General features: G+C 38.6%; 1 protein-coding gene and 1 pseudogene across 1 annotated transcript; both read right to left on the reverse strand.

Moving 5' to 3' along the window:
• Positions 1-13,358: 13,358 nt before the first annotated feature.
• On the reverse strand, positions 13,359-13,855 carry LOC127083452 (basic form of pathogenesis-related protein 1-like; annotated as a pseudogene).
• A 911-nt stretch (positions 13,856-14,766) lies between these two features.
• On the reverse strand, positions 14,767-15,318 carry LOC127083435 (basic form of pathogenesis-related protein 1-like). Its single transcript, XM_051023748.1, has one exon. The coding sequence runs from the start codon at positions 15,299-15,301 to the stop codon at positions 14,804-14,806; it is 498 nt and encodes a 165-aa protein (XP_050879705.1). The 5' UTR covers positions 15,302-15,318; the 3' UTR covers positions 14,767-14,803.
• Positions 15,319-15,524: the final 206 nt, after the last annotated feature.

Raw genomic sequence — 15,524 nt, forward strand, 5'->3', positions numbered from 1 at the left:
CCGTACCCAATAAGCTGTATATCCCCAGTGGATGTGAGAATGTTATCTCCCTGGCAGATTCGAGATCGGTGCCTCCTCAGCAAGCCTGAAGGTTACCATATCCCCAGCGGAGTTGTGATTGTTTTCCAAGTCTGAAGCTGTCTTCCCAGCAGAAGTTGTGTTGTTGGTTTTCCCCCAGCAAGGTTCCCAAGAGGATCGGGTTCGGTGGGGCTATCCCCAGTAGAGACAAGCATGGGTTGCCTCCCCTAGCAGGGTAATCGCCAAGCAGTTTGGGTTCGATGGAGGTCATCCCCAACAAAGGTTGTCTTTCCCCAGCAGGGTGGAAATGGACGTGGTAATGAAAGCTTCAGCGCAGTTCTTGGAGCTCCCCGGTGTTGTCTCTGGAGAAGACGTGTGTTTATGCATTCATCATTTAGATGAGCATAGCATATTGCATCATTAGTGCGTAGCATTTCCATAATCATGGGACATTATGCTAAAAAAAAAACTCATGCATCTGCATTGCAAGCATATCCATTAGCCCGAGGCTGTGGTGAATTGACCAAGAATGGGTTGTTGGAAAGAGTTTAGCATCGTGCCATTGGATCGACTTCAGAGTTGGGTTTCCCAGCATGGTTGAGAGGTTGGTGTTTTCTCAGCAAGCGACTCCTTAGTCGAGCGGGTATCCCCAGCAGTACAATTCCCCTAGCAGATGTGGGTGTGTCTGATCTCTCCATGTAGAGTCTACCCCTTAAGCAGAAAGTGTCTACCATTTCCTTCTGTGTTCCCCCCACTGAGTTAGATCCTCGTGGATGAAGGTTGTTTCCGTTCCCTCCCTCACGGGACGGGTTTCCCTATTGAGTTCTTTCCTCATTAAGATGAGTCTTGTTTCAGTCTGCCTTTTGGGATTGATCCTAAATTGGCTCCCCGGTAGCTGTAAGTCCTATCGTCGTGGTTTTCTACCTACAAGCCGGTAGTTGTAAAATCCCACTTTCATCCCCTAGCAGAGGTAACCTTTGTGGTTCATTCTGTCGGTGGGCTTCTACCTACGACCCGGTAGCTGTAAGTCCTATTTTTTGTGGTTTTCTACCTACAAACCGGTAGTTGTAAAATCCCACTTTCATCCCCTTGGTGGAGTTAACCCTGTGTGCTCATCCTATCGATGACTGGTTACTTTTCCGTGGTTTTCTGCCTACTAACCGGTAGATGTAATCCCCTCTTTGCGGTTATCAGTACCCAGTTGGCGGTATTGATAGTCTTGTCCCCTCTGGATACTTGCCTTGATCAAGCAGTATTGTCCCCAGTGGGTCTCCCCCTTTCTTTTGGGTATTTGCTCCGAGTTAGCAACTTTATCCTCTTTTGATTGGTCATCTTTTGCATACCTAGTCCTGGTACCCTGATGCCTTTCTTGTCGGTCGTTTATCCATTTAACAACCTGCAACCCGGTTATGGATAATCTGCCATGCGAGGTTATTATCTACGTTTTGACGGCTATAGATAATATATCTCATGCACTCTTTGGTCAATCTTTTGATTGTTTTCTCCAGCAGAGTAAGATTCGTATTCCTTTGTTCGGAATCAAATGTCCATCCTTTAACAAGTTTGCTTTCGCTCTCTTCAGGATGATGTCGGTCGATTTGTCCGTTTAACAACCTGCAACCCGGTTATGGATAATCTTCCTTGCGAGTGTGTTATCTACGTTTCGACGGCTATAGATAATATGTCTCATGCACTCTCTGGTCAGTCTTTTGATTGTTTTCTCCAGCAGAGTAAGATTCGTATTCCTTGTGGAATCGAATATCCATCCTTTAACAAGTTTGCTTTCGCTCTCTTCAGGATGATGTCGGTCGTTTATCCATTTAACAACCTGCAACCCGGTTATGGATAATCTTCCATGCGAGTGTGTTATCTATGTTTTGACGGCTATAGATAATATGTCTCATGCGCTCTTGGGTCGAAGTCGTCCTCCCCAGTCGAGTAAGATTCGTATTCCCTATGGAATCGAATGTCCATCCTCTAACAAGAATGCTTTTCTAGCCCTCTTCAGGATGTTGAGTGTTTTGGAGCACAAACCAATTCACGTTTGGTCGGTCACCTGTTTCATACCTACAACCCGGTATCCTTGGTGTTCCTTCCTGTTGGCTCGCTGTCGTGACCTTGATCCCCAGTGAGATCCCCTGCAAGTGTGTAGCCTTGCCCTGACGTATGTAGATGTCAGTATCCTGTCAGCACCCGCGTGTGTTGTTTCTTTGGTGTCGGTAAACACCATCTTTCGGTGATTTCCAGTCATGCGTAGTGTCTGGTCTTCTTTGGTGCCGGTAAACACCATCTTTCGGTGCTTTCCCAGTCATGCGTAGTGTCTGGTATTCGCTGATGTCGGTAAACATCATCTTTCGATGTTCGTAACGTCGTCCCTTCCCTAGTGAAGTTTCCTCCTCTCCGTTGGTGTCGATAAATGTCGAGTTTTTCCCGATCATCCGTTGATGATTTGGTTGTGTTCACTCTCCCTAGAAGAGTCCTCCTCTCCGTTGGTGTCGATAAACGTCGAGTTTTTTCCTATGCGTCCGTTGGCGTATAGTTGATATCTTTCCCCACAGGGTCGTCCCCAGAAGAATCCTCCTCTCCGTTGGTGTCGATAAACGTCGAGTTTTTCCTAGTCGTCCGATGACGTCTAGTTGTTTACTCCTCACAGATCATTCATTAATGACTGTTGATTCCCCTCAGAGTTTTCTCCTCTCCGTTGGTGTCGATAAACGTCGAGTTTTTCCTATTCGTCCTATGACGTCTAGTTGTACCCTTCCCCAAGTGGATTTACCTCCCCGTTGGTTTCGATAAACATTGTGTTTTTCTAATTCGTCCGATGACGTCTGATTGTATACCGTATTCCCAGTCATTCATTAATGTCTGGTTGATTTCCCAGCCAGAATCCCCAGTAGACGTCCTATTTGGTGTCCGGTTGTGGTCTCCCTTTCGTCCTATGACGTCTAGCTGAGTTTTCTCCTTCTCCGTTGGTGTCGATAAACGTTGAGTCTCCCTTTCGTCCTATGACGTCTGGTTGAGTTTTCTCCTTCTCCGTTGGTGTCGATAAACGTTGAGTCTCCCTTTCGTCCTATGACGTCTGGCTGAGTTTTCTCCTTCTCCGTTGGTGTCGATAAACGTTGAGTCTCCCTTTCATCCTATGACGTCTGGTTGAGTTTTCTCCTTCTCCGTTGGTGTCGATAAACGTTGAGTCTCCCTTTCGTCCTATGACGTCTGGCTGAGTTTTCTCCTTCTCCGTTGGTGTCGATAAACGTTGATTCTCCCTTTCGTCCTATGACGTCTGGCTGAGTTTCCTCCTTCTCCGTTGGTGTCGATAAACGTTGAGTCTCCCTTTCGTCCTATGACGTCTGGTTGAGTTTTCTACCTCTCCGTTGGTTTTGGTAAACGTTGAGTTTTTCCCATTACGTCCGCTGACGTATGGTTGTATCTCTCTTTCCATTCATTCATTAATGATTGGTTACCTCTCCGTTGGTCTTGGTAAACGTTGAGTCTTTCCCATTTCGTCCGCTGACGTATGGTTGTATCACTATCCTTCCAGTCATTCATTAATGATTGGTTACCTCTCCGTTGGTCTTGGTAAACGTTGAGTTTTTCCCCATTACGTCCGCTGACGTATGGTTGTATCCTTTCCTGGTTATCCCCAGTAGAGTTGAGTTACCTCTCCGTTGGTTTTGGTAAACGTTGAGTGTTTCCTAGTTGTCCGTTGGCATCTAGTTGAGATGATTTCTGTTCCCATTCATCGTGTGTCGATGTCTGGATGTGCTGTACCCCTGAAAAGAAAGAAGAAAACAAAAAAGATTTCCCAGCAGTGTGCAAATTTCTACGGTACTTGGTATTCAATCCCTGTTTACCCTGAAAGTCTGACAGCCGTTGCTCTCATTCATTCGGGTTCCCAGTTGATTGAATAGGGGCAGCTGTAGCACCTCAAATTTGCACCCTACCTTTTGTACATTCATTTCATATTAGGTCATTAACATAACTCATTGCATAACATTGCATGGCCATTTGCCCAAGTGCAAGTTCCTCAGACAAATTAGGTCAAACTGGTTAGGAGGATCAGTCAATCAGTCAAGCAAGTCATTGAGCAATGGAGGGTGGTCATTCTTGAAGAATTTGGGCACCATGATCATTAATCAAGAGTTCACTTGAGTTGTGACATCATTTTGAATCAAAATCTCAAGTGGTAGAGGCTTGAATCTCATCAAGGCATTCATCAGTCAACTGAAGCCCTAGCCAGTCAACCGCAAAGTCAATTGTGGATTTGGAGGTGGGAAGTGATTAGAAATACTCCATTCATGTTCAAACAAGTCTCATTTGACATTTCAAATACTCACATTGAAGGATTTGAGATCATACCAAAAGTTTCCAAAAGGAAAAATTACCTATGGTTTCAAGTTTCCAAAAAATGGCAAGTTTTTGGAACGACTTCAACTCAACTTTCCATCATCAAAAAATCTTCAAATGGAATTTTGTTGAACATGAAAGTTGTAGATCTTTCTCTCCCGTTTCCAAAAAGTCCAAGATCGTGAGAATCGGATGAACGGTTGAGGAGATATGATCAAATTACCACCGAGCGTGCATGGCAAAATTTTCCATGTATACATACGAATTTCGCATCGATGCATGCAAGGCAAAAAGTGCTATGTATCGATGCATACGAGTTATGTGTCGATGCATACTGTTAAAAAGTGCTATGTATTGATACAAACAAGTTATGTATCGATGCATACTGTTAAAAAGTGCTATGTATTGATACAAACAAGTTATGTATCGATGCATACTGTTAAAAAGTGCTATGTATTGATACAAACAAGTTATGTATCGATGCATACTGTTAAAAAATGCTATGTATTGATACATACAAGTTATGTATCGATCCATACTGTTACTTATGCATCGATGCAGGAGCTTTTGTATCAATACATAACTCTGTTTTGAGCTCTCATACAGCACTGTTCACGTCCATATTACTTCATGCACCATTTTCATGCACGAGGGTGAAAATCCCATTTTGTCAAAACACCTCCAATTTTAATCATTTCCATCTTCCAATTTGCTTAATCATGTTTAGTAGCTGGATTAACAGAGGGTATAAGAGCTTAATCATAACAGAAATTCGGGATCACAATTCATTTTCTCAGATCCAAACCAAAAATTCTCCAAATTCTCTCAAAATTCTTCAAACTTTTTCCCACTTTTTCCTTCGAATTTCATGATTCTTCTTGGTTTCTCTTGTGTTAATCATCATTTGTAGGTGTTATTGAGGAACTGTTGCAGGAGAAATCGTGAAGAACTTGGCTAAACCGCAACTGTCATTACCTTGTTCATCCATGGCATCTTGAAGTTTCTACATCATCAAGCTGTGTCGAGCTAAACTTCCACTTGCATTCATCTTCCACAACACCATAGGACATCTGTTTTGACAATTGGAGGCTCGAAAAGCTCAAGAACACGAACTGCACATTCATAAGGTGAGATTTCGAATCCTTCGATTCTTGAAATCAGCATGTGGTTTAGGTAGATCGTGGAACATAGATTACACTGCAACTTAGATCATGAATTTTCGTTAGGTATTGATGAAGTTATGTGGATCTGAATGTTTGACTGTGAAACTTTCTTGGCTCGATCCGTGAAGCATGATTAGATTTAGGTCAAATCATGGTTAGATCCATGATCTAGGTGGAATGAGGATTCGATCCGTATATGGCATGATGATTTTTGTGATGATTTGCTATTTACCGGTATGAACATGAAGAACGCGTCCAGTTTTTGTTCTAGATGGCTGTTTGATCTGTTTTGCCATGGCTTGCATTCAAATTCCTGTTTCCCGCGGTCACAATCCAATTACACGGTGCCACGCCATTTAATTAAGCTCAGCGTTTTGGTCCTGGCTTCAGCTAATTACCATAATGCCATTCAGATTAATAAATTCATTTAAAAACCAAATAAAAATTTCATTATTCAATTAACTTCAAAAAATCAAAACAAATCCATTTCTAATCCAAATTCAGTGGGAGTTTTTTTGTTAGATTCATGATTTTGTCTAGAATTTTATAGGTATGATAACTCAAGTTGTGCATGGAGATTTTTTGCTTTTGTCTAGGGATCTTTGTCATGTGTGCATTTTTTTGTATGTTTCACCATTTTTAACATGAAATACTCATACATTGTCCAAATTGAATGAAATTTCATATGATGATTCTTGACACATTTCTGGAGATTTTGGTATATCATTTGTGATTTTTGGACCTCTGGATTGGTAGATATGATTTATTCTTTTTGAGTGTGACAATTTATGTCACATTATGATATGCTGAGTTCATGAATTAATTTACCATGCTTCCACTAGGCCTATGGCTCTGATTTTTTGCATGAGATACAATATGTATGTTAAATTTCAACATGATTTTTTGTGGATGTAATTGGTCCATTTTCTAATTGATTTGGATTTTTGATTGCTGGTTAGCATCTTTGGGTTGTTTCTTGTGTAACAAACTTTACATGTGTTGTTGAATGCTCATACTATATCATATGAATGTGAAATTTGATGGAGTGATTCATAACATGTTTAGGTGTAGTTTGGCTTTGGTCCCATCAATTTTTTAATTGTTTTCACTGTTTGGTATGTGATTAAAGTTGATGCTCATTTTGTTACCATGTGTTGACTTGTTTGAATTGCTGCTGACTTTATGATTTTCATTGACCTACTTCCTGTTGTCCAAATGGCATGAAAATTGATATGTAGCTCATTGAGTGTGTCCTGTTTAGGCTGGAATTTTTGTGGAATTTATTGAGCTGTTTAAGTATTTGATTGAGTGTGATCTTTCTGTTTGCTCCTATATGACTCATAATTGCCTAGCTTGATCTAATTTGTGCATGAAATTAATTTGGTGTATGGTTTAGGCATGAGACCAATTGGATTCTCTTTGTATGTGATTAATGTTGATTTTGATCATGTTTCACTTGCTGTTTTACATTTTTTCCATCCTTTGGACCCTAGGCTTGTCCTAGTGGTCCTATTACTCATGTTTGAGTTTGACTTTGACTTTTCAGGTTAAGAAGTAAAGTGCTTAAAAGGAATTAATGCCAGTTGAATTGTTTCACTTGACTATTGTAAACTAACTTGTTTGTGTTGTAGGGTGCTTGGTTCACTTGAGCTTTGTGCTATGCACATTGTGCATTGGATTGTGTTTGTCTGTGTATAGTTAATTGTGAACCATTTGCTGTTTAGTTATGTGATTGGTGTACTGATGATACTTGATTGATTTCAGGTACATTAGTGGCTAATATTGCTTTGCTTTGCTTGATAAGCAATTTGCACTGAGGTATAACATTCTTGTCTCCATGTAGTCTGGAAGACCTGATCTGTTACTTGGCCAGGCAACTGTCTGAAGTCCTCCTTAAGAGGCGATGTTTGTGATTGTTTACATTTGTGCCCAAGCAGGTAAAGACCTCAATGAGGCAATCGGCGGATCAAAGGGATATGCAATCTATCCCCCGCTATTCTGTTGAGTCGTCCCTCTGCTCACACTACTGTGTTGATGCATTGGGACACAAGCCCAAGATCTTGTACAGTGTACAATCGAGTCAGAGTCTTGAGCGTAGAAGGGTTCCATCTTTCTGAACCCACGCTCCTTTGTCTGAAGCTCTCCCTGACCAGGGATAAGAGCTGTGAAGTCTCATCTTCACTCACCTTTCATCAGCTTCACCTTAGCCCCTCAATGGCAAGGTTAAGAGCTAACCTTACCTTGATACAGAGGCTTGTTTGTTGAGGTTGATATGACCCCTCGACTAAAGCCTAGCCCTGATGTTTGAGCCCCTTGTTGGTGTGTTTATTTCATGCTGTATATGTTTGTGTGGTGTGATTGTATCCCCTAGGTTTGCTAGACTCCGCGTAGTCTCGTTTGCATGTCAATTAAGGTAGCACGGTTCCTTCGTATAGGACTTCCTTTCTTGCTTGAGCTTTCCTAAAACACAAACAAACATTATCCCCTCTTAAGGATACGTTAACGCCTTCTACTACAGGTGAGTAAGTCTCCAAAGGTCGAGCATCCGGTAGATTGCGTAGTGACGTTGTCCACTTAAAAAACACAAACCAACAGGGATAGTTTAGCCGAACTACGGCAACTCTGATTCTCATGTCCAGATGAGATACGTAGGCACGAGATGCGATGTCTTGTCGAGTTTGACTAACAACTAACACTAATTCTTTTCTCTCGCCCTCGTTGCGATTGAGACCTTCCCCTTCTCTTGCCCTAGTTGCGATCGAGACCCTTCTTCTTCCTGTGTTGGTGTTAGGAGGTGGATGTAAGCCCAGCGATTGGCATTCCACATCCTGTGTCTTGTTGTGTGCTTGGAAGCTGATGTAAGTCCATCGAGTGGCATTCGGGTTCCAGTGTGCGTGTGTTTGGTTCGGATGCTGATGTAAGCCCAGTGATTGGCATTCAGGCTCCACGTTTGCCTTTTGTGTGTGCTTTGGTTCGGATGCTGATGTAAGCCCAGTGATTGGCATTCAGGCTCCACGTTTGCCTCCTTGTGTGTGTTTTGGTTCGGATGCTGATGTAAGTCCAGTGATTGGCATTCAGGCTCCACGTTTGCCTTTGCCTGTATTTGTTTGTGTGCGTGTTAGCCGAGCTACGAATGCTCTGATTCTCCTTCGTCCAAAGGAGATACGTATGCATAGGATGCGATATCCTAGCGAGCATGTGTCGTTTCCCCAGTCCGAACTACTTAGACTCTGATGTCTATGCCTGATAGACTAAGTAGGCCCAGGACGCGATGTCCTGCCGAGTCAGTCTTGTCTGTAATCCTGTGTCTCTTTCAGCCTGTGTAGATGTTTATTTGAGCAGTGTTTTAGCAACCATTTTCCTTCCTATTGTGCGTGGATCCCGTCGAGTACGACGGATGCGTAGGGGTGCTAATACCTTCCCTTCGCATAACCGACTCCCGATCCCATTCTCTTTGGTCGCGAGACCATGCTTTTTCCAGGTTTACTCTGAGCGTTTCCTTTCCCTCTTTTGGGATAAATAACGCACGGTGGCGGCTCTGTTGTTCTTGTTTTCCCGCCGGTTTTTTGCGTAATGCGACAATGTTATTCTAACCATTGGGAACTTGTGTCTGGTTGATTCTCTTGTGTTTGAGCCATTTTATCCGATTTTGGAGAAATCTTTTTCTTTAAGCAAATCCTCTTGTCCTTCAAGAGGCATACTTTGCTTGAGGGCAAGCAAGAATCTAGTTGGGGAGAGTTGTTAGATGCCCAAGTTTGCTTATTTGAGCTATCAAATATGGGCATCTTTCACTCCTTTTTGTCGAAAAAGTGTTCGAAACTGCCCTTGCTTTTGTTGATTTGCAATACTATGTGAAATGATCTTGGTACCTTTAATTTGTGTGTTATTGTGCAGGAATTAGGCATGAAAGAGTAGAAAACGAAGGCACGCGAAAGATGGCAAAGGAACCAAGAAAGAAAGCAAACATCAGCAAGCTCGCTAGGCGAGTGAGGTAGCGAAGTGCTCGCCAGGCGAGCACTCACCGAGATGCCAGCGAACACTCCTAGACTTGGACAGAACCAAAAATATCCAGTACTCGCTAGGCGAGTATCCAGCGAGCAAGCAACGAGAAATTCCAGTAGCAAAACCATCAAGACTCGCTGGAGCGAGGGAAGCAGCTAAGTATTTGCTAGGCGAGCGTCCAGCGAACAGGTAGCGAGCAATTCCAGTAGCAAAATCATCAAGGCTCGCTGGTGTGAATGAGAGAAGCGAGGGCCTCGCCTAGCGAATGATTGTTCGCCTAGCGAACATATGCAACTTTTCTGGGATGTTTCCTCTAGACGCAGGCTACTCTGGTGGCTTATTTTGGGGCTCGCTAGGCGAACCATTCTGCTCGCCTAGCGAGCATGACAACTCAGTAACCAGTACTATAAGTAGCATGGGCTAATTTTTGGAACATGATCTTTTATCTTTTTAACTTCATTTTTCTTGGGATCATCTTTTGACTTGTTTTTGTGCCCTAGAAACCACATTTTCTCATTTCTCTTCTCCTCTTAACAATATTTCACAAAAAGAAGGTGGATTCCCATCCAATCTCGATTCTTCGACTCGGATGTTGATCAACCTTCGACCGAAACTTGTTGACCAAGCTACCATGAAAATGAGTAGCTAAGTCCTTCATTTTGTCAAGGTTAGATGTAGATGATCATAAGCTTTGTATGTATATGGGTTGATCTTCATTTGTAAACTCTTTGATGATGAATGTATGGTGAAAACCTTGTTTTATTGATAATTCTTTGTGTTGGTTTATTATTGAAAGGTGTTTTCCAACTCTTGACCTAGGTTTTCATCCATCCTTGTTCTTTAGCTAGAGATAGTAATGAATGAGTTTGTTCACTAAAAAAAGTTAAACCTAAAAGTTTTCATTTTGATAGATTGTGTGAGAGATCAACAATGGATCAAAATGGGAAAACCCACAATGTGTGTTAGAAATAAACACATTGGGAGGACTTTGTGAATGTGATTATCATCTAATGGAGTTTATGAGATTTGTTTGATCGAACATATGCATGCAAAGTGATCGTCGAACCCTAACTTTGACAATCTTTCTCAAATCGTAAAACCAAAACTTTTACCGTAATTTCTTACTTTTTATGAAAGCTACCGTAACTGAAATCTAAAACCCCCCTTGTTACTACAAGTTAAGAACTTAACAACTGTTGAACGGAGCCAATATCACATAATCCCTGTGGAGACGATAACAAAACCCGATACTCTATCCTCATACCAACAGTATCCAGACTGTCTAGGTCATGCCGGACCTTTGATCTTATATTGTGTGATATGGCCAAATTATCCAGAATATCTAGATTATATTGAACTAGTGAACCTATGATGCTTGCATATCATTACATCATTTTGAAATACATATTTGCATGTATATTTCCAGGGAATTCAAGAGACAAGTCTTTGTTTGAGTGATCATTAGAAAATGGATCCTACTAGAAGAGGCGTTTACAGCTACAAATTTGTGGAACCTTCTTTGAAGATATTGAGAAGATTGGGAGCTCGCCTAGTCTTCGACAAAAAAGACAAAATTCAAGAATGCCTATGGGAATCTCTTGGGCATGCTCAACACTAAGGTCAACATTACAGCTCTTCACACTCTAGTGTAGTTCTACGACCCGCCTTTGAGATGCTTCACATTCCAGGATTACGAGTTGGCTCCTACTTTGGAGGAATATTCACATATTCTGTGGATTTAGGTGCACGGGGACCTTTGGGAGGAAATCTTCGTATTACAAACAAGGAATAAAAAAAACTATTTTACAGGGGTTAAAGTGAATTTCTCTTACATTGCAGAGGGTGTTGTATATTTAACTCATATTTAGAATTGCACGAGTTACCATGCTCACAAGGTAAAACATTACAACAAAGGGGTTTTCCAAGAAAAAAAGTGAGATGAACCATAAGGAAATTAGTCTCGTATTTATTTTTAATAAAGAAGAGACTTCTACATCTAGTACACATATAAACATTTGTTTAGATAAATTTAACATATTATAAAATTGATAGATTATTATCTCTTTAAAGAGTGTGATGTGAGGGAATAAGAGGAAAATGATTTTCTGCCGTTAATTTTATCATACATTCACGCACTCACTACTTTAATAATCGTTTGATTATAATCGAACACTTTATAAAATACAAGATTTATTATTCTATTATATTTCAAAAAGTCTAGTATTAAATCTGAACTATTTGATTTTTATCATGGAAAGTTTGACAACCTGAACTCACTAATAAAATAGTACAAATGTGAGTCACGTGAATATTATTTTATAATTTAGAAACATTACAACACAATACATGAGTCATAAATAAATTATGATTTAATAATGAAGCACTTAGAATGGATCTTGGCCTGGAATGTTGCCAGGAGGATAATAATTGCAAGTAATAAATGTGCCTCCATTATCACATTTTACTTTGCCACATCCAACACGTAATGAATCATTCCAAATCACCTGAGTATAATGAAGACATTCACCATCAATGATTTTTTTATGATAATGATCAAAGTGAGGTTGTTCATTCACCCACAATTTCACTGCTTCCGAACCGCTTATGTAGCCATTGCTAATGGCAAGATTCTCACCGAAGTGTCCACCATTACCACCCGAGGGAATCACTTTACAATCCTTACGTTGGTTAGCTTAGTTTTGTGCAAAAGTTGCAATTTTGTTGTCCCAAACAAGATTTGGAATGTTAAAACCTTCAATAGCTGATCTTGCTGCGTTGTGCGGTTTTAGATAATCGGCTGGTGAGTCTTGGGCGCTTGTAATGTTACTGCAACTCACAATGAGTATCAAACTTAAAATACACAATACCAAAAATGAACCAATTTTTATTTTCAATATGAATTTCTTGTTGAAAGATAAAAATTGTTACAACTCTAAAGATGTTTTTATAGAGTTTTTTCTAACAAGGGAATTTGGTAATTGCATTAGATATTTATCTTTACAAAAAGAAAATTTATAGAAATATTTATTTAGATATTTTTGTATAAAAATTATTTTATTTCTATTATAATTGATTCGATATCATTTACAGGGGGATTAAATAATACTATTTTAAAATATAAAATTTAATTCACTTGACATTAACATATATTACACACTGGAAACATAAGAGAATCTGGACTGAAATAGTGTGCACGTGGACCTTTGAGAGGAAATCTTGGTATTACAAAGAGGGAATAAAAAAAACTATTTTGCAGGGGTTAAATTGAATTTCACTTACATTGCAGAGGTTGTTGTATATTTAACTCATATTTAGAATAACACGAGTTACCATGCTCACAAGGTAAAACATCAAAACAAAGGGTTTTCCCAAGAAAAAAAGTGAGATGAACCATAAGAAAATTAGTCTCGAATTTATTTATAATAAAGAAGAGACTTCTACCTCTAGTACACATATAAACATTTGTTTGGATAAGTTTAACATATTATAAAATTGATAGATTATTATCTCTTTAAAGAGTGTGATGTGAGGGAATAAGAGGAAAATGAATTTCTGCCGATAATTTTTTCATTCATTCATGCACTCACTACTTTAATAATCGTTTGATTATAATCGTACACTTTATAAAAAACAAGATTTATTATTCTATTATATTTCAAAAAGTCTAGTATTAAATCTGAACCATTTGATTTTTATCATGGAAAATTTGACAACCTGAACTCACTAATAAAATAGTACAAATGTTAGTCACGTGAATATTATTTTATAATTTAGAAACATTACAACACAATACATGAGTCATAAACAAATTATGATTAAATAATGAAGCACTTAGAATGGATCTTGGTCTGGAATGTTGCCAGGAGGATAATAATTGCAAGTAATAAATGTGCCTCCATTATCACATTTTACTTTGCCACATCCAACACGTAATGAATCATTCCAAATCACCTGAGCATAATGAAGACATTCACCATCAATGCATTTGTTATGATAATGATCAAAGTGAAGTTGTTCATCCACCCACAATTTCACTTCTTCGCACCATTTATGTAGCTATTGCTAATGGCAAGATTCTCACCGTAGTATCCACCATTACCACCCGAGGGAATCACTTTACAATCTTTGCGTTGATTATCATAGTTTTGTGCAAAAGCTGAAATTTTGTTGTCCCAAACAAGATTTGGAATGTTAAAACCTTCAATAGCTAATCTTGCTGCGTTGTGCGGTTTCAGATGATCGGCTGGTGAGTCTTGTGCGCTTGTTATGTTACTGCAACTCACAATGGATATCAAACTTAAAATACACAATACCGAAAATGAACCCATTTTTGTTATCAATATGAATTTCTTGTTGAAAGATGAAAATTGTTACAACTCTAAAGATGTTTTTATAGAGTTTTTTCTAACAAGGGAATTTGGTAATTGCATTAGATATTTATCTTTACAATAAGAAAATTTCTAGAAATATTTATTTAGATATTTTTGAATAAAAATGATTTTATTTTTATTATAATTAATTCGATATCATTTACAGGGGATTAAATAATACTATTTCAAAATATAAAATTTAATTCACCTCACATTAACATATATTACACGCTGGAAACATAAGGGAATTTGGGGTGAAATAGTGTGCACATGGACCTTTGAGAAGAAATCTTGGTATTACAAAGAGGGAATAAAAAAAACTATTTTACAGGGGTTAAAGTGAATCTCGCTTACATTGCAGAAGATGGTGTATATTTAACTCATATTAAGAATAACACGACTTACCATGCTCACAAGGTAAAACATCGCAACAAGGGGTTTTCACAAGAAAAAAAAGTGAGATGAACCATAAGGAAATTAGTCGCGTATTTATTTATAATAAAGAAGAGACTTATACCTTTAGTACACATATAAACATTTGTTTAGATAAATTTAACATATTATAAAATTGATAGATTATTATCTCTTTAAAGAGTGTAATGTGAGGGAATAAAAGGAAAATAAATTTATGCCGTTAATTTTTTCATACATTCACGCACTCACTGCTTTAATAATCGTTTGATTATAATCGCACACTTTATAAAAACAAGATTTATTATTCTATTATATTTCAAAAAGTCTAGTATTAAATCTGAACCATTTGATTTTTATCATGGAAAGTTTGACAACCTGAATTCACTAATAAAATATTACAAATGTGAGTCACGTGAATATTATTTAATAATTTAGAAACATTACAACACAATACATGAGTCATAAACAAACTATGATTAAATAATGAAGCACTTAGAATGGATCTTGTCCTGGAATGTTGCCAGGAGGATAATAATTGCAAGTAATAAATGTGCCTCCATTATCACATTTTACTTTGCCACATCCAACACGTAATGAATCATTCCAAATCACCTGAGTATAATGAAGACATTCACCATCAATGCATTTGTTATTATGATGATCAAAGTGAGGTTGTTCATCCACCCACAATTTCACTGCTTCCGCACCACTTATGTAGCCATTGCTAATGGCAAGATTCTCACCATAGTGTCCACCATTACCACCCGAGGGAATCACTTTACAATCCTTGCGTTGATTAGCATAGTTTTGTGCAAAAGCTGCAATTTTGTTGTCCCAAACAAGATTTGGAATGTTAAAACCTTCAATAGCTGATCTTGCTGCGTTGTGCGGTTTCAAATAATCGGCTGGTGAGTCTTGGGCGCTTGTAATGTTACTGCAACTCACAATGAGTATCAAACTTAAAATACACAATATCGAAAATGAACCCATTTTTGTTATCAATATGAATTTCTTGTTGTAAGATGAAAATAGTTACAATTCTAATGATGTTTTATAGAGTTTTTTTTTCTAATAAGGGAATTTGGTAATTGCATTAAATATTTATCTTTACCAAAAGAAATTTTTTAAAAATATTTATTTAGATATTTTTGCATAAAAATGATTTTATTTTTATTATAATTGATTCGAAATGTTAAGTGGAAATGATTTTATT

The sequence above is a fragment of the Lathyrus oleraceus genome, chromosome 1 (genome assembly GCF_024323335.1).
Source record: "Lathyrus oleraceus cultivar Zhongwan6 chromosome 1, CAAS_Psat_ZW6_1.0, whole genome shotgun sequence".
In the NCBI taxonomy this organism is placed as follows: Eukaryota; Viridiplantae; Streptophyta; class Magnoliopsida; order Fabales; family Fabaceae; genus Lathyrus; species Lathyrus oleraceus.

Bases quoted from the DNA above. Each gene is read 5' to 3' on its own strand.
- LOC127083435 (XM_051023748.1), bottom strand. From the start codon at position 15,301: ATGGGTTCATTTTCGATATTGTGTATTTTAAGTTTGATACTCATTGTG.